Here is a 27,314-nt window from a genome sequence, read left to right on the forward strand (position 1 = left end):
CTCTTCTAATGAGGACAAAGCAGCATGTCTTCCCAAATGTAAAGTGAGATCACGTAAGGTCATCTCAGTGGCTTCCATCTCATAGATGAGGACTCTGAGGTTCAAAGAGGACGAGTGACTTGTCCAAGATCACATAGCTTGAAAGCAACAAAGGCTGGATTGAACTAGGGCTTTTTGACCCCAAGGCTTAGACTTGCCACCTCCGCAAGAGTCCGAGGGTGCTCATCTTGTGGTTCCTGATCTGTCTGGAGGTCACTACTTCCTGGAGCTCACTTTTCTTTTTTACATGATTTCAAAATTCAGTACCATCTTTGACTTTGTGGGAACAACCAGTTCCACCCACATTTTTTTGGTAACAGGAGCCCCATAAAGCAAGCTCTTTTCCTGATGATTTTCATTACAAAATTGAGATGCATTCCCAGCAAAATCATCTCCCCGCAGACCCGAGGAAGAATGTTTGGCAAAGAAGGAATTAATTGATAAACAGCTTGTAGTACACAAATCCTAGCATCTGCCTCGAATGTTTTGCAACACTTTTGGAAACTCCAGGCTTACGGTTCCAGCCCAAGCTGTTTATTTCAGGCTGTTAAAGCCACAGCATCTCCCTGGTGCTTGGGAATCCGCCGACTTCACCCCGAGCGTGGAGCCCGGGCCCTGGCTGCGCGGCGGGTAGAGCGGGGCTGCAATACCAGGGGAGACCAGTAGGGGTCTCCCGTAGGGAAGCCGGGTCCAGGGCTGAAGACGGGGCTTCGGGACTCAGTCGGCCTCGGGGAGGAAATCCGCTCTCCTTAGGGTGTGGGCTGACCATCTGGCCTGGTCGCTCAGTCCTGAGAATGGGAGGCGCGTGGGCTGGGGCCAGGGCTGGAACAGTGCCCCCGCAGGCGCCGGGGAGGAGACGCCCAGCAGAGCAGCGGCGGCCGGCTGGCCAGTCCTCCTGTAAATTGTTGACCTCGCAGGGCCAGATGGCTCTTCTCTGTTGAGCCCCTGACCACTTCCTGGGCTGTTAGCAGCCTCCGCCACCAACAGGCCCTGCTCCTCGCAGCCCACGTGCCGGGCGGGTCTCCCCGGGCCTGCGCTGACCACCGCCCCAGGCTCCGGAGCCGAGGGGCCGCAGGGCGGGGCGGGGCCAGGGCGTTGGGCCCCGCCCAGAAGGCGTGGCCTGCTCCAGCCCCGACCCCTCCCTTCCCAGAGCCTGATGCCAACCCCGCCCCCTCCCGGAGGTGTGCACCGGGCGGCTCTGCACCTGCCCCCGGCTGCAGGTGTGGGGACAAGGTTTGCCCTTACTGGGATTTCTTTTCCTTCCTTCCTCCCTCCCTTCCTTCCTTTTTCTCCTCCTCCTCCTTCACCAAAGATTGAACTCAGGGGCACACGACCTCCGAGCCCATCCCCGGCCCTATTTTATATTTTATTAAGAGTCGGGGTCTCACAGCGTTGCTTAGGGCCTCGCTTTTTTTTTTTTTTTGCTGAGGCTGGCTTTGAACTTGCGATCCTCCTGCCTCAGCCTCCCAAGCCAGTGGGATGACAGGTGTGCGTCGCTGCGCCCAGCTCTGTGATTTATTTGTGAGGAGCAAGAAAGGGGCATCGTGGCGCCCTTGCTGCCTGGGGTGGGCCAGGGGCGCCTGGCTGTCCATCTGGTTCCTTCTTAGTCCGGCAGGGGGAGGCCTCTGGAGAAGACTGCTTGGACCTTTTCTGCCAACTTCTTTATAATAGGAAATGAAAAACCATCCAACCAGGGCATCCCACGCTATTACTGGGGGGTACGAAACAGTTAACACTTTAGGTTTTCTAGTTAACGCCTTGAACACACCCAGGTCGTCCCTCCCGATGCTCCCCCTCGACAGACCCCGGGTGGTGACTTGTTTGCTTCTTTGTGCAGGAGGAGGCCATGAGGTTCCACGTCCTTGTTGTCACAGATGCAAAATGGCACATTCTTGGTGTCAAAAACATCCCTTAGGAATTGTTGATCAAGCAGAGGGCCCTGTTCCAGCTCCCTGAAGGCTGCCGTGTGTCACCTCCCGGTGACAGTCCAGCTTCATGTTGTTCTGTGTGAGTTGACGGAGCCCTGACAGGCCTCCCTGTCCTGCAGCATCTAAGAGGTGCCCACTGGGACGCCAGCTGCCCGAGGCCCATCTGCTGCCCAGGGTGCCCCCAGAGACCTACGTGGTAAATGTACTGCTCCGCCCACCTCCCACAGGTGCCCTGCAGTAGTCTGGTTTAAAAGACAGTGACACTGCTGTGTCACGGTCACAGGCGGTGCTGCCAACAAGGGGACATGGTGTCCACCGAGCCATGGGAGGCGAGGGTGGAGGGCAGCAGGCCCATCATTCAGGAGTGCCAAGGCGCCCTTTGCTGGGGGGTGTTAAAGGCTGGGGACATTTTCAAGCATCACTCTGGCTTTCTGGGGGGCAGGGGCTGAGCAGGCGCCGGGGCTGGCCTGGGGGGGCTGGAGGGACAAAGAGGCCGGGCTGGGGCTTCCTGGGAAGCAGAGGAGGCTGGGCAGACCAAGGCCTGGCCGGGGCCCCCGGGTCCACCGGAGGGGAAGTGGGTCCCTGGTAACTAGCGGGAGGGAACAGGGACAGACTTGGCTGGTATTTGAAGTGTCTGTCACACACCCCCAATAAAAACAAGTGAAAAGGTTAGCGGGCCTGGGCGGGGCCAGGGGAGGTCCCCGTAGGGCTTGTACCCAGGTCCTGGGAGCCAGCAAGGGGCAAGGGGACCCAGTGCACTCATCTCCTAGGAATGGGGGGCAGTGCGGGCCAGGGGCAGGGAGGGAGACATTGCCATGACATGGGCTCCGGCAGGTGGGCCAGCGAGCGGGTAGCCAGTCCTTGTGGGCTGGGGAGCTGGGTAGGGGGTGCTCAGCCCAGGTCACGGCCAAAGCCAGCGGACTGAGCCAGCGCCTGCAGGTCAAGTGTGATCATGACGGTCAGGGTGTGGTCTGAGACCAGATGGCAGCTGAGACCAGGGGCGGAAGGGCTGGACGGGGCAGCGGGAGGAGCTGCTGGGGAGGGAGGAGGGTGGACTCGAGGGCGCTGCAGGGGAGCCCCGGGGGACTGCGGGCCACCCTGCTAGCGGACCCTCCTCCACGAGGGGTCAGGTGGGGTCTCTGGGGCTGCTGGCTCACAGGCGAAGAGGTCACGGTCGCGGACTGAAGGGTTTCTGTGACCTGAGGTCCATGTCTGTCTGCCAATTTCAAAACCAATTCAGACATTTTTGTGGGTCCTTGTGCACTGGGGTGTGTATGGGGGTGCAGCTGGGGACACACGGGCTTTCTGGAGGTGGGGGGCTGCTGGACCTGCCAGAGGCCACAACCCATTCCTGTGAGGGGACCTGTGTGGACCCCGTTGTGACCAACCAGACACAGAACATGCGGCTGCCACTCTGGCCACCACCCGGCTGGTCAAGGGCGCTGCCCACGCCTGGGAACTGCCCTCAGGAGGGCGTCCTTGCTGTGGGCTCCGCCAGGGGACGCGTGGCAGGGTCTAGAGGCCACACTGGCATGGCAGTGGGGGGCGCTGCGGACACACAGGACGCTCACAGCGAGGACCGCCGGCCTTGGTGCCACCCGGGCCACGCTGCGTGTGCAAGCCAGGAGGCGGGTTCTTGAAGGTGCAGTGCCACCACTTGTAGTGCATGTCACCTGCTGTCCCCGAGCCTCGGGTTTCCCCCGAGTGGTGGGGAGGGAGCACAGGGCTCGGTCAGGCCAGGACAGAGAAGGAGGGGGACGTGCAGAGCGCCCGGAGGCCAGGCCCAGCTGTCACCCGCCAGCTCAGGGCCCGCTGAGCGCTCAGCAGGCCTAGGGGGGCTTGTCGCTCGCTCTGTCCCTGAGTCCTTCATGGCCATCAACCAGGGGCAGTCTCAAGCCACCCGCCCCTCGCTCCCCTGAGGACAGTGTTGGGAGGATCCCCTGCCCCCGGCTCCCACTTGACCCCAGTCCCTCCTGTGACCAGAGACCAGTGCAGGGCTCGGGAGTCCCCAGAGGCCCCTTCTCCCAGGTCCCTGCCAGGCCCTCCCTGCCCACCCTCAGCCCCCAGCTGCCCCACACACTCTGCCCTGAGTGTTGCTGGCCTCCCAGGTGACCTCTGGCCAGCCCCCGTGATGGTCAGTGGTGGGGCCTCACAATAAGACGCCTCTGGTGTGTCACAGGAAGCCAGGTGTCATTTTACCTCACAGGGCCCTGGTGGCCTTAGCTGGATGGAGATGATATTTGGAGGCTTATTTTTTTTTAAAGAGGAAACGTCCTGTAGTTAGAGGTCACCCAAGTCCACCCGGGGACTCACTGTGCCACTGCAGACGACTTAATCAACCTCGCTGCTTTCTTCATTAACAATTCTTTTCTAATTCCGAGGGCATGTGTCCACTGTGGGACATTCGCAAGGCATTGTCTGTCTCAAAAATAAAACGGAGGTCACTTCATGTACGGTTCGTATCTTGCTGTTTTTGATCCTGGGGATTGAACTCACGGTGCTTAGCCACGGAGCCCCAGCCCCAGCCCTTTTTAATTTTTATTTTGAGAGTCTCACTGAGTTACGTAGGGCCTCACTAAGTTGCCGATACTGGCCTTGAGCTCACGATCCTCCTGCCTCAGCCTCCGGAGTCACTGGGGTCACAGGTGTGCCACCACGCGGGCGCACATCTTGCCACTCAGCTCCACATCTTAGTTTGAACAGTTCCTACAGTTCCAAGGAGTCCTTGAGGTTGTCTTCCTGAGAGTGACAAAAATTCCACTTTAGGGCTGGGCTATGGTTATTTAACCTTGACCTTGCCCTTCACCGTTTGTGGTGGTCCCAGTGTTCTTGTCTGTGCAGTGGGTGTAGGGACTCTGACACCCAGGGTGAGGACCTGCTGTCCACTCACATGACTGCCCCTTGATGAGCCCACAGGCCTTGAGGGTGGAAGGTCAGGCATGGGGTCGGGCAGGGAGTGTACTCCTCCCAGGGCCTCCAGGACAGGAAGGGGCAGGGCTGTGAAGTGACCCTACCTCCTCCCTTGCTGACAGTCAGGAGGTGCCATCACCTGCAGTGCTGGGACAGTGGACCTGGGGAACGGGGCTCCCCAGGGAGCCGCTCATTCCTTAGCCTGAAGCCAGGGCCGCCCGCCCACAAGCTCTGCGGCTGCCTGCAGAGCCCCCTGGGTCCCCTCCTGGCTGCAGCCATACTGTCAGGTGGCTCCGGAGGGCAGTCCAGCAGGGGGCCAGGAGTGGGCCAGGACAGGGGCTCCACCAGGACGGGTTCCCTGCTCGGCTTTTCCTGAGGTCCTTTACTTAGGCACTCTACTACAGAGGGACCACGGGGTGTCACGCAGTCAGTCTAAGTGAAGGCCACCCTGAAAACACCCCCAAAACAAACCACCTCATCAAACTCAGGGCCCCTTCTGCCTGCCGCAGCCCGCTCTGCCCTGGGGGTTGTGCTGGGGCAGACCCAGCGCCAGGGAGGGAGGAGGGGAGGGAGGAGGGGAGGGAGGAGGGGAGGGAGGAGGGGAGGGAGGGGACGACGGACGCAGTAGCTGGGCTCCCCTGCAGCGTCCCCATGGCGTCTGAGGACCACCCCTCCCAGGGATTGAGTGTCCTGCCCGGGGGACCCCTGAGCTCCAGGCTGACCCACCATTTTCAGGCAGGAAGCAGAGGCCCAGGGGGAGGGCACTTGTCCAAGGCCACACGGAGCCGGAAGAGTCCCCGATTGCCATCACACCTCCCTGGGGGCATGAACCTGGCTATGGGGGGCAGGCTCCCCTCTGGAGGTCGGGAAAGAACCCCTGAGCGTGCCGGGAGGTGGCTGGCCCCACATCCCTGCAGGACTTGCCCACTGTGGGTCCTGGCCAGGGTGGGTGGGAGGTGACACCCGATGACGGCCTTGTGGGTAGGCGCTGCTAGCAGAGTGGGCTGGCAGGTCAGGAGCCGAGGGCAAGCACCCCCTCAAACCAGCGGGGACATGGGCGTCCCCGCGTCCTTAATGACCTCGCCTGCCGGCAGCGGAGACACCATTTGGCCAGAGGCAGTGGCCCCAGGGCAGTGCCCCTGGCCTGCGGCAAGGTCAGTGAGCAGGGCCCACAGCAGCCGGTACCGGTCATGGCTCATCAAGACCTACCTGGGCCAGGGGGGTGCAGGGTTTGCTGAGCAGGCAGAAGGGCTCAAAGGGCGCTGTCACCAAAGCCAGAGGGTGTGGGAGGCCTGTCCTGCCCGGGTCCAGGTGCTGTTCCCCAGGCCCCCTGCTGAGCCGTGCTCCCGCAGACAGACGGGGCGCTGGCGGTGCCTGCGCATGGCCCCTCTCCACCCGAGCCTTCGCACACCCTGTTCCTCACCCACACACTCTGCCACCCTCCTCCCTCTGTACCAAGACACGCTCCTCATTTGGCAGACGGAGATGTCCCCTCCCCGGGGTCCACTATTCCCGTTCTTGCCCGGGCTGAGCGAGGCATCTTGTCATGGTTTAGATGTGAGTTGTCTCCCTGAAGCTCACCGTGACCCAGTGCAAGATTTGCAGGATAAGTCACTGGACTGTGAGAGTCTCAACCCCATCAGTGGTTAGTCCCTGATGGCATTAGCTGCCTGGTCACTGGAGGGAGGGGTGTGGCTGGAGGAGGAGGGAGTTGGGGGCACCTGACGAGTGGAGTCTCCGCTTCTGATCGGCCTCACTCCCCCACCATGACGTCCTGCCTCACCTCGGCCCCCAGGCATGGGCCGGCCTTCTGTGGACTGAGACCTCTGAAATCCTGAGCCCCTAATTGAACCCTTCCTCCCTGCAGTGGGCTTGGTGGGGTCATTTAGTCACAGCAGTAAGGAAGCTGACCGAAACACTTGTCTTTGCCCCCTTGGGCCTCTGCATGTCCCCACTAGGGCACAAGCTCACCCGGGTGCTCACTGCCACCCGCCAGCCGTCTTCCCCGGGGACCCGTCCACAGCTGTACACCCAGGCTGCATCCAGCAGGTAGTCAGTAGGTGCACGCTGAGGGGGTCCTGCCCCAAGCCCTGCACAGGACAGGCGGAGTCCCAGCTGCACAGCTGAGATCCCTGCGAGGGACACAGGCACCCCCAGACGGAAGCAGGACGGGGACAGGGTGAGGGGCGAGGCCACTTTCACTCTGGGCCCACAGGGAGGTCATTCTAGGGCCAGTGTGGCAGAGTGCAAGGGCCTGGGGGTGCCGGGGGAGAGGGCTCTGGTGGGCACAGGCGCTGGTCCTGCGGGGGAGGAACCGTCTAGGTTCTCTCGGCTCTTCCTCTGGGGACCCAGGCTGGCCATGCGCATGGCCTGGTCCTGCCCGGGCCAGGTGGGGGTTGGACGGCAGGCTCCCTGCCTGCTCTGGTGCAGACAGCCAGGTCCAGAGCGGCCAGTGAGGGCCGCCGTCCCTCCCATACGCAGTCGCACCCCCGTCCGGGCTGCTCTGCCATTTCCTTTAATTGCTCCACCAAAGGGGCTATTTTGGAAACTCCTCTGAGCAAACCAGGCCTGGCTGGCATTCGAGAGGAGGAAAAAGAGCCTAAGAGAGGACTCGGGCACAGGAGCCACCCAGCCCCGGGGCCCACGGCGCTAAATTTAGAAGCGTCACCTCTCAGGGAGGTGAAATTGCAGGTTGCCTGTGGGGTGGGCGGCGGGGACGGGCCGCGGTCAGCACTGAGCGGCTCAGATTCAGTGGAAGTGGGTCCTGCTTCCTGCTGCCACACCTTGGGGCAGAGGCCCGGGACGGTCCCAGGGCCCGGGGAGCAGCTGCCCAGTGAGACGCCCTCCAGCTGGCCTACCTTGTCCAGAGACGTCCACCCGAGCGCGGGCTGCCCGGTGCCGGGCCGGAGGGAGGCGGGAAGGACAGAGGGCGGAAGAGCCGTCCTGTCTCCACCAAAGGTTTGGGAACTGCGTGGCCACGAGGCCTCCCTCCTCAGCACAGGACCCAGCGGGCTTGTCCCTCGTGCCCTGCGGCTGCTCGAGCCACCTGAGTGTCCCTCCCAGGACTCCCTAGACCTGCCACAACCCAGCAGCCAGCAGGCAAAGGCGGCCGCAGCAGGTGAGGTTGGCGTGGGGGAGGCCCCTGCCCTGCTGTGCCCCTCGGGCACAGGTGACCTCAGCCCAGCCATCCTGTCCCGGTCCTGTTTCTCCAGCTGGTAGGACTGCGGCCGGCCAGGAGGGGGCGCTGCCGGCCCCACGGAGCAGCTCAGCGGGCGCTGGCCCCGGGGTGCCGGGGACCTGGGCGCCCTCACCTACAGGGTGGGCGTGGCGTTTCCAGCCACCGTGGAGCGCCACCATCCCAGGTTGGCAGGTCCCCTCACTCGCTGGCTTCTGCCCTGGGGCCCCTGCAGGCCCCTCAGCCCCGGGGGGTTATGGAGCTCGGCTGGGCAGCAGCCGCCCTGGCCTCGAAGGCCAGCTCCCGGCCCGGCCCTGGCATCTCCTTCCTGGGGGACGGCCCAGGAGCTGTCCTCCCGGGCAGCCCCAGTTTCTTGGTCTGCAGGGTGGGGACAGCAGCAGCTGCCTCACTGGCCCGGGAGGCTGAAGGAGGCAGATTGATTGAAGCCCCCGGGGTAGCACCCGTAGGGCACCGGCTCAGAGGACAGCATCAGGGGGACCCCACAGCCACGCGGCCGCTGTCCCGAAGAAGGCTTTGTCACCCCCACTCCATCGCACTCTGGAACGACAGAGCTGAGCAGCTGGGACACCCATCAGCTGGGACACTGTGCAGCCGAGCATGGACCGTCACTATCTGGTCCTTCCCAGGACCCTGGGCCCTGCCAGGGTCGGCACCAGTAATAATTACTAGGGCCGCCCCTCAGGCTGCCGGGCCGTGACCAGGGGAAGTGACCTCGGGCTTTGAGTCCTCATTCTCTGGTTCCATAAAGACTTGCTGGGACTCTTCGGGGTGGGGTGGCTCAGGACCCACTGCTTAGGCCGGAGCTGGTGCCCCATCTAGCGGGAGCCACAGCGACTCACAAGGACAGTGACAGGGGACCTGGGGGCCGCGGGAGGCCGAGGGGCCTCTGAAACTGTGGAGAGCCGAGAGGTGTCCAGGAGGGCGTCCTGGGGGGGACGGGGCAGTGTCCAGGGAGCCAGCCCCGCTTGGCAGGGAGCTCAGAGTGAAGAGCCAGCCTTGTAGAAAGGGCAGGTCCCCAGGAGGCCCCCGCCCTGGAGCCTCTGTCCCCTCTTATGGAAAACAGGGTCACGCGGCCTCATGGTGCTGGGGTGGCAGCTCAGACCCTTGCACCTCATGTTGGTCCACGGGGGCCCCAGCTCTGCTGCCATCCCCCTCTAACCTGAGCAGGAGCACCTGGCATTTGCTTGTAGGAACCCCCTGTGGAGGGGACTTCAGTGGGGTTGATGGGGAGGCCTGAGGATGACCTGGCGGTCCGCGGTCCCTCCCCACTGCCTTGCCCAGCCTGGGGCCATCCTGGGCAGCGGTGGGCAGGGCCACAGTGGCCTGTAAGGTAATGACCAGCCGAGCAACAGCCCCGAGGCGTGGTGTTGGCCAGTTTCCATGGCCTCGATATTCCTGCTCGGTGGAAGCCACCAACACGATGTCACAGAATCCCTGAACGTTTGGCAGCCGATTCTGAGCTGGTACAAGCCCAGATGGGGCCAAGGTCCTCCTGGGCCAGAGAAAGGCCCAGAGTGTGGGACCCCTGGCGCCAGGGGACCGTCAGCTTGCCTGCTCGCACCAGCTCTGCCGCTTCCTGCTGGGGCCCGGGGCTGGCTGAGTCACCCCTCGGAGCCTCAGTTTCCTCTTCTGTTGAATGAGGTCAAGGACGGCTTCTGTGGGGGGCGCGAGGAGGGCATCAGTTTAATAGGATAATTTGCATAAAGGGGGCGGGGAGGTGGCAATTTAATAGGATAATTTGCATAAAGGGGGCATTTGGCACAGGGCTCAGTCACTAGGGTGCTCAGTACAAGGCGCCTCCAGGGCCCGCCCGCTCAGCTGCGGGTCTCTGCCAGGTTCCCAGCAGCCCTGGCTCCGGGCTGGGTGCTGTGCGGACACGGTCCCCTCCGCCGCAGGCTGGAGGGGCTCCCCTGGCTCAGCTCGGGGAGGGGCCGGGTCACCAATCGCACAGAGAGCCCGCTGCTCCCGGCAGCCCCTGCGCATGCTGGGCTCTGGGTGCCGGTGCCCTGGGTTCTCCCACAGCCTCTGAGGACTTTTCTGTTCCCAGTTTGCAGCTGTGACCGCGGAGGCCCAGGCCCTGCGAGGGGCCCGGTGGGACTGCAGCCCACGTCCAGATTCTTGGTTTCCGAGGCCCCTACCTGCCGTGCCTGGGGCTGTGGCCTGGGACGTGGTACCAGTGTGCCATGGGGTGCAGATGGGACCCGAGGCCCTGGCAGGGCTGACCACACAGAACACAAGACTGGACACCGGCCATTGCGGTGCTCCAGGCAGAGGCCCGGCTAGCGCAGACCACGGAGGCAGGACTCAGTCAGTGGGTGGAGGGGCTGGGACACAGGAAGGAGGGCATGGCGGGGTGGGAGCTGTGGGAGCCACGGGGTCCCTGAAATCCTCAAACTGACACCACCTTGGTTGAGGATCAAAGTATGAAATGGTAGCAGCAGAGATTTAGGTTAGATAGGAAGGAGAACTTTCCAACTGCCCGTGCCAGAATATAATATACCAGCTAGAAGGACTGTGTCCCCAAGGGACAAGGGTCAACCTAGAGACGGTTTGAGAAAAATAGAAGACAGTTAGAGTTCTGGCCTGGTCTCACTGTGCCCTAGGTCAGAGATGGGGCATGGCATGGGGACGGGGTGAGGACCACGCAGCCCTGGGTTGCGCACAGTCCATGGATGGGGCTTGTCACCACCTGTCAGAAGTCTCCCATGGCTCCCAGCTACCCTTGCTCAGTTACAAGCAAGTCCCCTGGGGCTCCCAGGTCTCAGCCTGTGCTCTGTGGTCTCCTCCCCCCACAGGGCCTGGCCACTGATGCTTCTGGGTGACAGACGTCCTCTCACCACATCCTCTCACATTTGGCCCCTTGCGCTCGACATTCCTGCTGCCCTGGCCCTGCTGGCCTTCCTTTCCCGCCTCCTCTCGGATGGACCCCAGCAGGGGCTCCCTAGCCTCGGAGGCGGGAGGGACAGGGCTAGGAGGCCCGCATCCTGGCTCAGGGGCAGCGCTGCGGGCAGCAGGGACCCGAGGGCAGAGTGCAGAGACCCGCCCCGAGGCTCTCCAGCCCTCCTAGGGCTGCTGTGGGGTCAGCACTCAGTGCCCTGCAGCTGACTGTCCTGTCCTCTCCTTGCAGGTGACGGCCATGTCAGTGAGGGTGCGGTTCCTGAGCCCCGGGGACGCGGGGGCCGTGGGGGCCGTGGGGGCCGTGGGTCGCAGCGCCTCCTTCGCGGGCTTCAGCAGCGCACAGAGCCGCAGGATCGCGTAAGCACCGCCCGTGCCCGGGGGGCCTCCTCCTCCTCCTGCAGTGTCCCTGCAGCTCGTCCTCATGGCCGACCTGCGTGTGTGTGTGTGTGTGTGTGTGTGTGAGAGAGAGAGAGAGAGAGAGAGAGAGAGAGAGAGACGGTGCCGGAGAAACCTGTAATTTTCTTGAGACCCAAACAGTCATCATCCTAAATGCTCCGGAAGTTGGTCTGTCTGAGTTTCCCAGGCCAACCTGGCAGGTCAGAAAATAGTCTCAGAGAGGTGAGTCCACGAGCCCAAGGTCACACAGCAAAATTCAGGACTTAGTCTCCTAGGGGTGGGGTTAGGAAGGAATGCCCTTCCTGTTTGGTAGCCTGACAATGGGGCCACCTACTCTGGCTCTGTGACCCAAGGCAAGTGACTTCATCTCTCTGAGCCTTGGCTTCCTCAACTGAAAAATGGGCGTCATGAGCATCCCTCCCTTAAGGGGTTGTCACAGGGGTATGAAGAGGTGACAAGTGTGGCAAGCGGCTGGCACACACTGACACCCAGCAGGTGTGTGTGGGGAGTTGCAGGGCCAGGCCTGGGGTCAGCAGGGAGTGGGTGGCAGGTGGGGGCTGGGCCAGGCAGGCTGCCACCCGCGGTCCCTGTCACACTCTGCACTGAGTCCTGGGAGGAGGCTTGTTTCTGTCCCTGGTGGCCCAGCTCCTGGCACCCGGGCCTGGCTGCTGACCCGCTCGGGTCCCAGGCCGGGCACTGGGCAGGCCCCTGAGAACCGTCACCAGCTCTCAGCCCGAGGGCCCCGGACCCCTGCTGGGGCAGGTGTGTTGGGCAGCGGGCCAGTGAGTCCACAGCAGCCGGTCCCGGGTCCCGGGTGCCGCCCGCCTGGACCGTCCACACCCCCTTGCTGCCCGGCACCTCCCACAGCTGGGAGCAGGGGCCCGCCCGCCGTCCTGCCCTGTGTCCTGGCCACGGTGGCCTCCCCCAGCCTTGGCGGGCCCGTGCCCTCCCCTGGAGTGCCCGCATCATCCGCCGGCCCGGCAGCTATGTCCTGGGGGACCCTGAGCCTGGCCAGGCCCCGTCCTCACTCGGCCCCGCCTGGCTCCAGTGGCTGTACCCCAGTGGCCAGGCCCCGGCCAGGCCCTCAGCTCCCTCACTGCCCTGCTCCCCTCTGAGGTGCGCCAGGGGCGGGAGGAGGACGGGGGCAGCTGGGGGTTCTGGGGAGTTGCACCTCCGACCTCCGCAGCCAGGGCTCTGGGGACAGACCCAGGCTCCACCCGCCTGGGCTCAGAGCCAATAACAGCCACAGGACCAGCCTGGACACGGGTCACCCAGGGACCTGGCATGGTGGGGGAGGGCGGGGGGGCTTCTGAGGTGAGGGTGGGCAGGCCTGGGAGAACCGGAGGGGACACACAGCAGGTGTGGGCAGGAGGGGGCAGGAGGAGGCAGGAGGAGGGCAGGAGGGGGCAGGAGGGGACAGGAGGGGGACAGGAGGGGGCAGGAGGGGGGAGGAGTGGGGCAGGAGGGGACAGGAGGAGGGCAGGAGGGGGACAGGAGGAGGGCAGGAGGGGGGCAGGAGGGGGGCAGGAGGGGGACAGGAGGGGGCAGGAGGAGGGCAGGAGGAGGGCAGGAGGGGGGCAGGAGGGGGACAGGAGGGGGCAGGAGGGGGCAGGAGGGGGGCAGGAGGAGGGCAGGAGGGGGACAGGAGGAGGGCAGGAGGGGGGCAGGAGGGGGGCAGGAGGGGGACAGGAGGGGGCAGGAGGAGGGCAGGAGGAGGGCAGGAGGGGGGCAGGAGGGGGACAGGAGGGGGCAGGAGGGGGCAGGAGGGGGGCAGGAGGGGGGCAGGAGGAGGGCAGGAGGGGACAGGAGGGGGGCAGGAGGGGGGCAGGAGGGGGACAGGAGCGGGCAGGAGGAGGCCCCGCAGGACTTGAGCCATGGTCTCTGGGGGCTGAGGCAGAGGTTGCGAGAGGGGAAATTCGGCTGAAGACCCACAGTGATGATACCTGAAGTCCAGGCCTCAGAGATGGGGGCTCGGGGCCACCGTGAGGAAGGCACACAGTAGGTGCGCGTACAAACCGGCCGGGGATGGAGGCTGCCTCTGGACTTAGCCATTTCTGAGCCGCCTCTCCTGGGGCTTCTTCAGGTCCCCCAGCACGGGGTCTGTACTCAGGTGGGCTGTGCGGGTCACTGGTCCCCTGAGGCGTGGAGGGGCCCTGTGGTCTGGGAGGGGAAGGGTCTGCCTCCCGGGGCTGGCCTGGCCTCAGCCGTAGCCGAGCCTGCGAGGGCCCTGCACTCCCACGTGATGCCCGCTGTCCCCTGGTGGAGGTGGGGGCCGTGTCTCCACCTGCCTACAGCCTGCAGCTGCTCCTGCAGGGGACACCTGTCGCTGGGCCTTGGGCCTCTGACCTCCCGCTCCCGGAGACATGTCCTCAGGCCTAGTCAGGAGCTCTGCCAGAAAGTGCCCAGGGTCCCCTGCCCTCTGGGTAGGGAGAGGACAGAGGTGACCTGACCCCGACACCCAGGCTCATGGGCCATCGACGGAGACCTGCAAAGTCTCTGCCCTGGTCTAGGAAGGTGGCCCTGGTGACTGTTGACCCCCAGGCCCCGGTGGCACTCCCTGGCTGTCCTGTTCCGAGTCCTGAGGGTGCTGGGCCTCTGAGTGGCCACTAGTGCCGTGCGCTGGTCCCAGGATGAGGAGCTGGCCATGAGGACGGGGAGTGTGGCTGTCCTGGGTTTCCTGCCTGTCCGTCTCCCAGGGTCTGGTCCCGGCTCTGGCGCCTGGGCTTGTTTCCCAGGCAACCCCACGGCCGACACAGCTGCCCCGCCCAGGCCCTCCGCGTGGGAGCCGGTCAGGCACCGGACCCTGGGCTGGAGGGCAGGGCTCCACTCAGGGTGGGCCGATGCCTCCTTGGGTCCCACCTCCTACCCCCCCCCACCCTGGCACCTTGAAAGCCCTTTGACGAGAGTCAGGGGTTTTATTCCTTAGAGCATTCACTGGGGGAAGTGACATGGTGGCAGGATCTTACACTAAGGTGTGGATGGTTGCCACAGTAAGGCCTTTTCCTTTCTCCAGCACGAGGCGGGGTGTGGGGAGGGACAGACAGAGAGATGGCGAGACGGGGACTGACTTTCCTTGACTGACAGCTGCCCCTTGCCCCCTTCCTGCCCTTCTGCAGCTGGGCTGTCCCTCCCCAGGCTGTCGGGCAGGTACGCTGCCCCCCAAGCTAAAGCCCCGCGACAGACGCCCTCTAAGCCGGGGACCGGGCCTGTCGGCCTGGCGGGGGGCAGCGGCCCCGGTCTCCGAGGAGAGCAGCGGGAAGTGGACAGCTGGGGCTCGGGGCCACGGCTGTCAGGGGGTCGCAGGTTGGTGCACTGGGAGCTCAGAGCCAGAGCGGCCTCTCTGCGAGGCCCGTGTGCGTGCGTCCTCAGCCCTGACCCTGCGGCGTCACCAGACACCCGCCTGACGGTCGGCTCAGGTCCCGGGTGGTCCCACCTGGAGCCTGGCGGGTCCTGCGATCGTCCACCGGGGGCCGGGGCAGGCGCCGTCCGACCGGCCCATCTGGCTGCGGAGCTGCCCTCGCTGGGGGCAGCACCGGCCTGGGACGCCACCCGGCAGGAGGCCGCCCTGGGCTCACATGCGCTGGGGACACTGGGCGGCACGTGCCCTCTGGGAGCCGGTCTGGCAGGCTGGGGGTGACTAATACTTACTGAGCCACGCCCTGCCCGGCTGCTCCGTCACCTGGGCCAGATGCGCCGACTTCGCCATCAGAGGCCACACGTGCACTGCCCTCCCGGCAGGCAGCCTCGCAGTGGCCTCCGTCCAGCAGCCTGGGCTCAGAGCCACCGGGAAGGGCCAGGGCTCTGCGGCCAGGCCACAGCGAGGGGGGGAGGCCTCCAGGGGGACGAGCGGGGCTGGGCCAAGGGACACGCCTGCCCGGGGCTGGGGGAGCTCCGAGCTGCCCACCCGCCCGCCTGGACGCCCACCTGCCACACAGCAGCTCCGGCCTCCGTGCCCCGACATGGCCACCCTGTGGAGGGCGCGTTCCAAGAGGTGGGTGCAGTGGCCTCGGGATGGCAGGGGAGGGGTCGCAGCCCTAAGGGGGTCCCAGGCTTCACGAAAGGTCACCTGGGGAAGAAGCCCTCCCCTCCACCTGATGTGGCCATCACCCCACCCTGCGCTAGGTCCCTTGGGAGGTGACTTTTGGACTTCACCTCAGCACACATGTGCCACTCGCTCTTTGCCGAGAATTCCAAGCCCCTTAGGGTCATTAACCCTTGCAGCCCTCCAAGCAGCCCTTGCCCTGATCCCCATGTTACAGATGAGAAGACTGAGGCCCAGAGAGGTTCCCTCGCTTACCCAAGGTCACACAGCGGGTTAGTGGGAGTGTGGGATACAGACCCCAGTGTTGGTCCCAGAGTCTTCACTTGTTAGCTCTTCCCTGGGCTCCCCCAGCTGGCCCCTCAGCTCATGGGGAGGGGTTTGTCTGGTTTGGTCACTGCTCTGCCCCTAGCGGGGTGGCTGGTATATAGTAGGTGCTTGGTAAACGTCTGTGGAGAGGAGTATCTTGAGGCGATTCCATGGAGCAGGACCTTTTCGCCCCCCGGAAGAATGAGGAAGTGGAAGCTGTGGCAGGCGAAGCGTCCAGCTTGAACCCCGGTGGCCACCCCAGAGCCTGCGTCTCTGACCAGCCAGTGGCCTGGGCTCGCAGCCTGGCGAGGCCCTGGTCCCGAGCATGAGGCTGAGGCTGAGGCTGCATGTGCAGCTCGGCGGGGAGCCAGGCTGGGCGCTGGCCGGAGGTGTCCTAGGCAGGCAGAGGAGGGGGCGGGGTGGAATGCCCAGCATCTGGCCCAGCTGGAAATACAGCTGGCCGCCCTCCGAGCTTCTTGAGGACCAGGGTGGGGCGGTGGCCTGGCGGCTCTGCCTGGCTCTCAGACGGGAACCTCGGCCTCCCGTGGACTGCGAGCCTTTGGGCGGGGCCCAGGGCGCGGGGGTCTGTAGGTGACGCTTGGCTCTGGTCCTGTCTGGATGACGGACCCCGCCTGGATGCTCACAAGCCCAGGGGCCTCTGAGGCCCAGGAAGACGGGGCGCTGGGTCTCCAGTGGGAGGAGGACTCCAGAAGGCAGAGAGGAGGCCGCCGACCCCAGGCCCCGGGATGAGGTAGAGAGGCAGGGCTGGGCCTAGGGCTCCCTGGTGGGCACGGGTCGGCCACGGAGCCCACTGTGCCCGGGTGCTCCGGAGACCACGGGGCCTGTGCCGCGCCCCCCTGGAGCGGCCCGGGTCAGGCTGAGCCTCCGTAGGGTCAGGTTTGGGTCCCGACCCTGCCACCCTCGGCTGCAGGATCTCGGGGAGTGGACCCCCGGCTCTCCAGGCCCGCGGCAGGCTGCGAGCCCCCGTTCAGCTGGACTCGTGTTTACCGAGGACCCACTGTCTCCCCGGCCCTGATCACTGCTGTGGCTGTTGTCCACACAGCGCTGAGGAGGGCCCGCTCCGAGCCAGACCTCGTCACGGGAAGCAGGAGGGGCATCTGCCCCGCGGGCCAGCTCCTTCTCCCCCACTGCTTGCTCAGCCACCTCTGGGCGCCCCTTTAAGAACCGACCCAGAGCGGGGTGCGGTGGCGCAGGCCTCAATCTCAGAGTCTCGGGAGGCTGAGGCAGGAGGATCACAAATTCAAAGCCAGCCTCAGCAACTTAGTAAGACCCTGTCTCAAAGAGAGAGAGAGAGAGAAGGGCTGGAGGTGTGGCCCCGTGGCTAAGCACCCTTGGGTTCGATTCCCGGTTCCCAGAGGTCAGTGCTGCAGCCTTCTCTATGCGCCTCTGAGGAGGCTGCAGACCCACCCAGGCCTGGTGCAAGGCATCTGGGAAGTGCCTCCAGAGGCTGGAGAGTGGACTTCACACACCTGCTGGTGACCAAAGGAGGCATCAGCCAACCGGGGCCTGCAGCCCAGCGCACAAGCCGCAGGATCCTGAGCCGGGACCAGGTGCCGCTGACGCCAGCCGTGTGCTCTGACGAGGCTGACCTGGCCCCACTTCTGAAATCAGTCCAGAGGTGCTGGTGCACCTCTGCAGGACTGAGACACTTGACTGTCACTGCTGGGAGACATTAGCCCTAAGGATCATCTAGTCCAGAATCCCAACTCCAACTACCTGAAGCAAAGGAGAGTCAACTGGCTCCTGTACTGGCCAAGTCCACGGGCGTGCTAGCTTCAGGCATGGCTGGATCCAGGAACTCACTGTTATATGGATTTGCTCTGACTCCATCTGCTTCTCTGCATGAGCTTCATTGTCCCTGCATGGTGACAAGAGGGGCACCTGGGAGCTCCAGGTTGGCAATGCCAGCAGGAAGAACCCCTTTCCCTGTGAACTCTGAACCACACTCCGGGCTGGTTTTTAGTCTAACTTGTGTGCCTGAGTCAGGAGCGTGGGTTGGTGGGCCATCCCCTGCCTGGGGAGTGCGTTTGCCGGTGTCCTGAGCGCTGTGGGACGGGTGGGAGTGGGGATTCGTCGAGAAGCCTTTCCCTAAGTGTGAGACGCAGAGCTGGGAGCTGCCGCAGAGGAGAGTTGGGGAGCTCTGAGCAGCGGGAGGGGTGGGAGCCCACCTCCTGCGGAACCCGGGACGAGGACTCGGCCTCCCCGCTGCTTTGCCTGCACAGACAGCCCCTGGCAGGGAGCTCTGGCATCCGGGCTGCTTGGTTCTATTTCTAGCTGCAGTTCATTTCTGACACTAGATTTTTATTATTGTTTTCTTGATCCCCGAGTCCAGGCCCCTCACCTTACAGATGAGGAAACCGAGGTTCAGAGAGTCTCAGCTTTCCCAAGACCCACAGCTTCGAGGTGGAGGGTGGGACCAGCCCGGTCCTGACTCCCTGGCTCTGGTCACGACTCCCCAGGGTCCTGCCCTGGCCGAGGGCCTTGTCTAGAGCCCTGCCCTGACTTGTCTGGCCCTCGTCCCCCACAGGAAGTCCATCAGCAGGAACTCAGTGAGGTCACGAACCCCTGTCAAGCCCCCCAGGACCTACGGCTCGCTGCGCAAGGGGTCGGCCTGCCTGGACCCCCAGCCCCAGCAGGTGAAGAAGATCTTTGAAGCGCTGAAGAGGGGTCTCAAGTAAGTGGCCGCGGGCTGCGCTCACCGCCTGGCTGCCGGGAGCGTGCCCAGCTGTGAGGGGCGCCTGGGCTCCTGGCTGCTCCGGCCCCGGGCCCAGCTGTGTGCTCAGCCCTGCCCCAGGCTCTGGGGACCCCGTGGGGAATAAGGCAGGAGGAGCCTGGTCCCAGGACGCTCACGACACGGAGGGGAGGTGACAGCGGGCCCATAGCCTGTGCCAGCTGAGTGCGGGGAGGGCCCTGCGGGGCGGAGGGGCTGGTCCTGGGAGGCTCCGAGGAGGGCCGGGCCTCAGGGGAGGATGCTCTCGGTCCCAGCTCCTCTCTGGGACACGCAGCCCAGGCCCAGGGAACCGCACCAGCCAAGGCCCTGGGGCCGGAGCCTGTGCCCTGAACGCACAGCAGATGGGCGGCTGGATCCGAGGGAGGGAGGGGCTTGACGGAAGGTGGGGAGGGCGGTCCGAGGCCACCTGGGGAGGCAGCTGCCAGCGTTTACTAACTGGAGGCTTCGGAGGCGCCAGGCACTCAGGTGTGGTGACTCCCAGATGGACAGACAGAGGCCATCGGCAGCCCAGGAAGGGGAGACGCACGGTGCCAGGGGCATCAAGCACTGTGAGGAGCAGAGGGCAGGGCGGGCAGGCCCACCGTGCAGGGAGGCCCCGCCAAGAAGGTGGCTTTGAGCAGAGCCCACAGTGGCGAGGAGGTGGCCCCACAGAACGGAGGACATTCTAGGCTGAAGGAGTCGGAGTGCAAAGGCCCTGGGGTAGGGGGGCTGGGGCCGAGCAGACGGGGTGGGGGCGGCTTCAGGGAGAGAGGTGGGTAGATGGCAGTAGGGACCACAGCTCGGGGCCATGTGGGCTGTGTTGAGGCCTCTGGTGCTCAGCCTGCACCTGGGAGCCACGGAGGACCCATGAGAGGAGGGACCCTGTGTGGCTCAGGCTGTGCGTGGAGGTGGCACCACAGAGGCCAGGAGGCCGGGGAGGCAGGGGGGGCAGGGGAGGCCGTGGGCTGGCCCAGGATGCGGCAGGGCCAGAGGGACGGGAGCAGTTTCAAGACCCTTAGGGAGGGGGGCTGACGGCGTGGGTGGGATGTGGGCGTGGTGGGGGTGGCCCAAGGGTGACCCAGGGCGCCCGGGGCACGGGTCCGAGAGCCCGGGCTCCAGAGGGGCAGAGCGCGCTGCTTTTACTCTGAGCAGAGCGGGAGGTCCACCACCTCCGGAGGGCGCCTGTCCCCAGCTGGCCTGGCGCTCCCAGCATGCGCCAGGCCCCAGAGGCAGGGCCACCGCCCCGTCACTGCGGCTGGTGGTGCTGGGGGGCGGTTCCTGGAGTGCTGTCCCCAGATGCAGCCCCCTGACCCGCTGCTGGAGAGACGAGGGCTCGCTCCGCCCTTGGTCAGTGGCAGCCCAGCTGCTTCACGGTCCTTCCGTGAAGCAGTTTTCGAGGCGTCCCTTCTCAAAAATGCCAGGTGCACTCGGAGCAGGGGACGCGAGACATGGGACAGGTGCGCTTTGCACGGCCCCTGGATCTCCAGGAGAAATCAAGGGACTTACGCTCTGGGTTTGTAGAGTAAGAGGACATGGGTCACGGGCCAGCAGAAGGAGGGGTGGCCCTTCCCCTCCGGGCCAGGCCTGTGGGTGCCCCGCTGATGGGAGTGGGAGATGCCGTGTGCATGGAGATGGGGGTCCGCCCCGAGGGGCTCATCTCTAAGGGCAGCGTCTGGCGTCCCCTCAGGACTACCTGCTTGAGACTTGTCCAGGGCTGGTGGTGGCTTCTTCTTCCTGGGGAGCCCAATCCCTGAGCGAGCAGTGTTCTCCCAAAAGAAGTTGTTCCTTCCGTGTTTGAGGTAGTAGAAGTGAGGCCCAGAGAGGGCAAGTGAACTTCCTAGGGCAACCCAGCAGACCTGTGATGGAACAGGGTGGTCGCCATCCCAGTGCCCTCTGGCAGACCCCAGGTCTCCTGCTACCACTCCCTCTGTGCTTTCCAGGGTGTGCAAAGGCCCCTACAGTGTCCCCGTCCTGGCATCCAGTTGGCAGGAAGGCCATGCTTGTCAGTAAAGGAGTGAGCGGGCCGGGCCCCAGGCTGGGAGGGGCGCGCACAGGGCTGGAGAGTGTGGCCTTGGGAGGCCACTAGGTGGCTGCGGATCTCAGTCCAGCCTCCTCCCTGTGTGGTCCAGCCAGGCCACCAGCTGCCTGCAAGGCCAGTTTGCCTGTCTCCAAAGTGGGAGCCTCCTGAGACCCCCTCCCACCCTGGTGACCCCCAGCACCAGGGTGGCCTCTGAAGAGAGCGCAGCCCTCAGCACAGCCACCTGCCCCCATTCTGGGTTCTCTCCATTCAGACCCCGCGTCCTCTCCGCAGGCAGCACCTGTGCGCGCAGCAGGCCGAGCTGGACCACCTGTGTGGACGCCACGCGGACGCCCGCAGGAACTCCAGGCTGGTGAGCGCCCGCCCTGCCCCGTCCAGCGTGGTCAGTCTGGACATCGAGACTCAGGGGAGGGACGTTGGTTTCGGGGTGAGTTGACCTCACCTCAACCCGATGGACGTAACTGGGCAGCGCAGGCCCCTGGGCCATCTCCCCTGCTCTTGGCTCTGAAAGAACTTGGGCAGGCAGGGACCTGCGGGGCAGCTGTCCTGGGTGGTCCCACTTCACAGGCCCTGGACACTGGCCGCCCTGGGACCTGGAGGCTGACGTGACCAGGGACAGTGGACGTCTCTCTGGAGTGTCACAGTGGCCCCTGCTGTCCTCCAGGAGCCTGCAGATCTCAATGTCCAGGGCTGGCCAGGTTTTCTGCTGTCACCAGCAGTGGCTTTGAGGCAGGGCCCGGGCCTGTCCAGCCAGGGCCAGCGCTCACCCCACTGCGGCCTGAGTCAGCAAAGAACAAAGGAAACAGGGAGCACGGGACAGCCCAGGAGGCCCGCTGGCTCTGGCCCCAGACAGACAGACAGCGAACACGGTCTAGTTAACTGTGTTCCATGGGGCTTTGGGGACATTGACACTGAAGAGCCGCTCATTGTTTATGGCAAGTGTCGGTGCCCACGGGTCCTGGCTGCGCCTGGGCACTGCCGGCTCCCGCCGCTCGGGCCTGCACCCCAGGGAGGACCCTTTGGCTGTGGGCTGGCCTCCAGCTCCTCCCTTCAGCCACGGCCGCCTGCGGGACCCGCGCTTCCCTGCCAGGCTCTGGAAACACGAGGAGGGGCCTCGCTGCTGTGGGGGTCCCATCTGGGCCCCTCCAAAGCGCTGACAAAGTGCAGAGCAGGCCACCAGCCCAAGTGAGGGGGCAGCGGGTGGCAGGGAAATGGGTTTTCATATCAGAGGCCACTGGGGAGGCCCGGGCCGGCAGGGCGGGCCGTTGAGGCCCACGGGGGGCAGGGGAGGCCTGGCCAGCTCAGCGCGCCCACCCTGGGTGGGTGGCTGGGGGGCGCCAGCACAGGTGGGAGAGGCGCTGCAGGGCCCTGCCTGTGCCCAGCACCTGCCCTCAGTTCTGGGGCCTCCGAGGCAGGCAGGGTGTGAGCGCGTGTGCGTGGCTCTCCCACGTGCAGACGGCGTGTGGAGGCCGGGGAGGTTCTGCCCGGGGCACCCCGTGGGAGGACACGTGTGGGCTGCTCCCCTGGCGGCTGCCCCGTGGCACAGCAGCAGGACCTTGGTCTCTGAGGCAGTGCCAGGCAGCTGTCTTCTTTTCGAAGTCCTGGACTCTTTCCTGTTCCTTTCTGAGACGGGTTTCGGCTTACGGCCTTGCACGTGCCATTTCAACGTCACACACGGGAAAACCCGCATTGGGGGTTTGAGTCTCCTTGTTCACATGATGCTCTCCCCCATCTTCCCCGGCCCGCCTGGGTGGCCCTTCCTCACCCTTGCTTGTTCTTTAATTGCCCCCCTTGGTCACATGATGATCATGTCAACACACACATGTGCACACAGAAGTTCTGGGTCAACAGCTCACCTGCAAAAATGAGGTCACACGGGGCGCAGGGCGCACGCCTGTAATCCCACAGACTCAGGAGGCTGAGGCGGGAGGATCACAGGTTGGAGGCCAGTCTCGGTAACTTCGTGAGACCTTGTCTCAAAATAAGAAACACAAAGGGTGGGAGGTGGCTCAATGGTGAAGCGCCCCGGGTTCCATCCCCAGTCCCACAAAACAAACAAACAATAAAAATAAATAAGTACAGAAACAAATGGAACGAAGTCCCCGTTGCGCACTGTCCACACCTCGCTTCTCCTGCCCTGGGTTTCTGATCTCCTGGGACCAGGCAGCTGGAAGGACGCCTCCCCTGTGGGCAACCAGCGGCCTGCTTCAGCGAGCCTGGTGGCCACACCATCATCTGCCAATGTCCATGGTCTCCCACCACATGGTCACAGACTCTGAGGCCACCAGGCCCCAAGTACATACCCTGTGGCCTTCCCAGGAGGCTGGAACCCCAGGCTCTGCCTCTCCCAGGCCCCCTCTCACGTTCTGGCAATGGCTGGACCCTCCCTGGACACTCGGAGCTGAGCTTGCTGTGTCCTTTACTCCTAGCCACCCGGGGGGCAGGTGCTACTGATGCCCATTGGACTAGGAGGAAATGGAGGCTCAGAGAGAGCGAGTGCCCTGCCCGGACACACTTCTAGGGGCAGCAGCACAAGACTTAGAACTGCCTCCTCCGAAATGCACATAGCCGCCACTCCTCCTCCTGGGCCTGGTCAGTGACCAGTCTGCGGGCCACCGAGGACAGCCTGGGGCGGCTGCAGTCATTGGCTTTCTGTCCTCCAAGCTCAGAGGCCCTGCACGTGGCCTCTCAGGCCTTGAGGAGGCTGGGCTCTGACCCCCCGCTTTGCTCCCCACAGGCCTTCTACTACGACCTGGACAAGGTAAGCCCTCCCCGGAGCTCAGCAGGGTGGGCGACGCTGGGCGGTGCTGAGAAGGCCTGGGCTGGCTGCCCGAGATGGAACACCTGGTCTCCTCCCACTTTACAAATGGGCAGACTGAGGCCAGGGTGAGCCTCCCCCAGGGTTGGAGGGGGCTGGCAGACACCCTGCTCCCGGTGTCAGGCCTGGAGGAGGGTGGCGGGTGGCAGGAGCCCAGGCCACTCAACAGATCTGTCTTTCCCTGGGACAAGCAAACGCGCTGCGTGGAGAGGCACATCCGGAAGATGGAGTTCCACATCAGCAAGGTCAGCCGCCGGGGGTCCAGGGGCGGGCGGCCTCGGCAGGCCAGTAGGAGCTGGAGCCCTCTGGGCAGGGCAAGGTTCCCTGGCGCTGGGCAGCGGGAGAGAGGTGAGGATGAGCAGAGGTGGCCGAGGTGGCCGAGGCGGCTGGTGACTGCAGGTGACTCCTGGCCGCGGGCATGTCTCAGGGCCGCAGGGTCTCTGGCCTGGGGGGGTGTAAGAGGGTGGCCAGGCCCCAGGACTGGGGGGCTCATGCTGCGCCCCAGAGGACTGGGAGGCTGGGCTCAGCCACCCTAAGAGCCTGGGTGGGAAAGCAGAGGCCCTGAGAAGGACTGGTTCAGTCCCTGAGGCTTCACTGTGGCTTGTGCTCCCTGTTGTGACCTTTGTCCCCTGGGACCCCGTGGCCATCACAAGCCCCCTCCCGTCTTAGAGTCGAAAAACCAGGCTGAGGCGGAAGTGATGCACCCCTTGGTCCACTTCACCAGTTTTTTATTGTGCACTGACTGTATACCAGTCACACCAGGTGCTGGGGTACGGAGCCCGGGGTGGCCGCTGCCCCAGGCCACCCTGGGTGCTGGCTGGGTGCTGTGCTGGCAGCGGTGCAGGCTGGGCTGAGGGTCAGCTCTCAGCGGGAGCAGCCTGCAGGCAGGTGTGGGGCTGGCCGGGAGGCCGTGCCCACTGGCTGTGCCCTCAGGTGGAGGAGCTCTACGAGGGCTACTGTGTCCAGTGCCGCCTGCGCGACGGGGCCACCAACATGCAGCGCGCCTTCGCCAGGTGCCCGCCCAGCCGCGCTTCCCGCGAGAGCCTGCAGGAGCTGGGCCGCAGCCTGCATGAGTGCGCCGAGGTGGGCGGAGCGCTCTGGCTGCAGGGACAGTGGTGTCCCCTGGGGTGGGCGTGGCTGGGCGAGTGGCTGAGCTCCCACGGGGCTTTTCAGGACATGTGGCTCATCGAGGGGGCGCTGGAGGTTCACCTGGGCGAGTTCCACGTCAGGATGAAAGGTAATGGCTGAGGCAGTGGCCGGAGGCCAGCGTGGGTGGCTCAGGTCCTCTTGGGGCCCCCGGGGAGCGAGCAGCGTTGGCCACAGCCCCAGGGCAGGCCCACCTGGAGGGCCATGTGACATGGAAAGCCTCACTCCCCCGGGGCCTCTCTGTGGGGTCCCAGGACCCCCCATTGCCCCGATGCTGATGTGCCACTCCAGGGCAGGGCAGGCGTGCATTGGCCCATTTCTGTGTTCCAGGCCTGGTGGGCTACGCGCGCCTCTGCCCAGGAGACCACTATGAGGTACGGCCACCGTCGGAGGTCAGTCCTCAGGGTCCAGCCAGCCTTTGCGGGTAGGGGCTGCCGGGAGCCAGGGTCCTAGCTGAGGTCCTGTCTGGGAGGGAGCCCTCAGGCAGGTGGCCGGGGACCCTGGGCCGCCAGCACACCTCCTGCGCCCACTGCAGGTGCTCATCCGCCTGGGCGGCCAGCGCTGGAGGCTGAAGGGCCGGATTGAGCCGGACGACAGCCAGACGTGGGACCAGGAGGAGAAGGCCTTTGTCCCCACCCTGCACGAGAACTTGGAGATCAAGGTGGGACGGGGCCTGGGGCGGGGCCAGGGCGCCCCGGGTGCTCGCTCGGACACCACCCTCCAGTCCCCGCTCCCAGGTGACAGAGCTGCGCGGCCTGAGCTCGCTGGTGGTGGGCTCCATGACCTGCGACATCGCAGACTTCTTCACGACGCAGCCGCAGATGGTGGTGGTGGACATCACAGAGCTGGGCAGCATCAAGCTGCAGCTGGAGGTGCTGTGGAAGTGAGTGGCAGCTCCTGCACCAGCCCCAGGGCCACCCCCAGATCCCAGGGGCCAAGAGACTCCGACAGCGCTCCCTAGTGGCCAGATCACACCCAGGCCTGGCTCTGGCCGGATTGTCCCCGAGGATGTCCCTGCCCTGACCACTCTCACCTCCCGCCCCATTGAAAGGCCAGGCCCAGGCCTTCTCCGTGGCCCTGCCCACCCCAGCTGCCCTGAGTTTGAGCCCAGCCTCACTTTGGCCTGGGGGATGGCTCCGCCCTGGGCTGGCCAGGGGGCTTTCCAGCGGCCTCCTGAGCTTGGCTCCTTGGAGGAGGCTGGCCTCTGCCCAGGAAGGCCTTCTGGCTGCACCTGCCTCCTGGTTCCGGGGTGACCCCAGGGCCACAGACCTGCGAGATGCATGTTCATGAGAAGGACCCTGTGGGTGGGGGATTCTTATCCTGCACCCCGTCCCATTGACCTCTGGTGGTCCCCAGAGGCTTCGCACTGTGGACAGAAGAGCTTTTTTTTTTGCCCCTAAATGAAAACTTGTGTTTCCAGAGAATTCCCTCCTTATCCCCCAGGGCAGGGGCCACGGTGTGAAGGGTTGGGGACATCACCAGGGGAACCCCTCTAGCATACGCGGGGGTAACTGCTCCCCACTGTCCAGCCCCAGGCCAGCCATCCAAGGACCCCGGGTCCTGGGAGCCCGCAGGGCTGTGCAGGTGGCTGGCAGACAGGCTGCCCGTGGAGGTTCCTGCAGCGCCCTGGCCACAGGCCTCATGGCTGGGCCGGCCTTTGTGTGCCCAGCTGCAGGCTGAGTCTGGGACATGGGGAGCTCAGCCCAGCCGAGCGCAGAGGTGTGTGTAGCGAGCTCAGTTTTAGATGATCTTCAAGGCTCTGGGTGAATTCAGTCCTGTCCCTTCCCATCAGGGGTGGCACTGGCCTAAACAGGTGGCTTACCTGGGAGTTCCGTGCCCCCATGCACAAGTCCCAGCCACGGAGGGCTGTCCTGGAGGGGAAGGAAGGGTGGCGGGGCCGGCTGCGTCCACCCCTGCTCAGCGCCATCACTGATGAAGACTCGGGCCTGGAACTTGGCCCCGGACAGCTCCGGCACGGGAAGGACCTGGAACCGGTGACATCCAGCCTCTGCTCTCCTTCCAGCCCATTTGACTCTGAGAGCCTCCTGGTGTCACCCAGCCCCACGGGCAAGTTTTCCCTGGGCAGCAGGAAGGGCTCCTTGTACAACTGGACACCCCCAAGCACCCCCAGCTTCCGGGAGAGGTACTACCTGGTGAGTGACCTTCTCCCCAGGGCAGGGACACTGGTCACCTGGGGGGACAGGAAGTGGGGGCTGGGCTGAGCTCCCGGCACTCCCAGGGGCGGCCCTCTTAGGGCTCGGCCTTGCTTTGGGGTTCGCCTGGGTGCTGGGCGTCCTCTGCTTCCTCTGCTGCTGGCCCTGGGGGTGGTCCTGGGTCGGCCAGTTCTGAACGGCCCCCTGGGGGCCTCCTCCTGCCTGGCCTTGGCTCTGGCCTCCGCTCTGTCCTGTCAGTGCGTTTCCGGGAGCACCTCCCGAAAGACGCAGTAAAGCGTCTCTTCTCCAGGGACCAGGTCCCCTCCGAGTCCCTTCTGTGTCCTTCCAGGGACGCTTCCCTCTGTGAGCGTGGCTCATGGCCCTCCTGACTCCGCAGCTGCCCTCCCCACGCCATTGTCGTTCTCAAGGGGCTTCTTTCTGCCCCCAGCGGCTCCCTCTTGCTTCGCTCGCCCACGCCGCGGGCCCGACTGTGCTTCCTTTAACATGATACGTCTCACACAGTGGCCAGCTGCAGGGCAGTGCGTGACCCTGGATATGCGTCCTTCTTCAGAAATGCCCGCATCTCCCAAAGCCTGAGCCCTGGCCAGGGTCCTGAGGTGCCAAGGTGCTCGTCCCCTACTTGGGTGTGGCACTGGCACGTGGAGGCTCATGTACTGGGGACCCAGAACCCTTCCCAACAAGGAGCCCCAAGT

General features: G+C 64.8%; 1 protein-coding gene across 3 annotated transcripts in view; it reads left to right on the forward strand.

Annotated features, from left to right (window-relative positions):
* The window catches only part of Ripor3 (RIPOR family member 3), a 65,625-nt gene that overhangs the window by 25,863 nt on the left and 12,448 nt on the right, over positions 1–27,314 (forward strand). For 2 of the 3 annotated variants that reach the window (XM_027946414.2, XM_071608993.1), the window contains exons 1-10: positions 17,369–17,630; positions 18,264–18,410; positions 20,758–20,836; positions 23,222–23,245; positions 23,494–23,547; positions 24,236–24,539; positions 24,779–24,822; positions 24,984–25,109; positions 25,186–25,331; positions 26,472–26,601. In XM_027946414.2, the coding sequence (XP_027802215.2) occupies positions 17,518–17,630; positions 18,264–18,410; positions 20,758–20,836; positions 23,222–23,245; positions 23,494–23,547; positions 24,236–24,539; positions 24,779–24,822; positions 24,984–25,109; positions 25,186–25,331; positions 26,472–26,601 (1,167 nt within the window). In that variant the 5' untranslated portion in view covers positions 17,369–17,517. Of the gene's footprint in view, positions 1–11,200; positions 11,329–17,368; positions 17,631–18,263; positions 18,411–20,757; positions 20,837–23,221; positions 23,246–23,493; positions 23,548–24,235; positions 24,540–24,778; positions 24,823–24,983; positions 25,110–25,185; positions 25,332–26,471; positions 26,602–27,314 lie in introns of those variants that run through there. The other variant, XM_027946415.2, reaches the window with a different exon arrangement.

This window comes from Marmota flaviventris, chromosome 2 (assembly GCF_047511675.1).
Source record: "Marmota flaviventris isolate mMarFla1 chromosome 2, mMarFla1.hap1, whole genome shotgun sequence".
Classification (NCBI taxonomy): domain Eukaryota; kingdom Metazoa; phylum Chordata; class Mammalia; order Rodentia; family Sciuridae; genus Marmota; species Marmota flaviventris.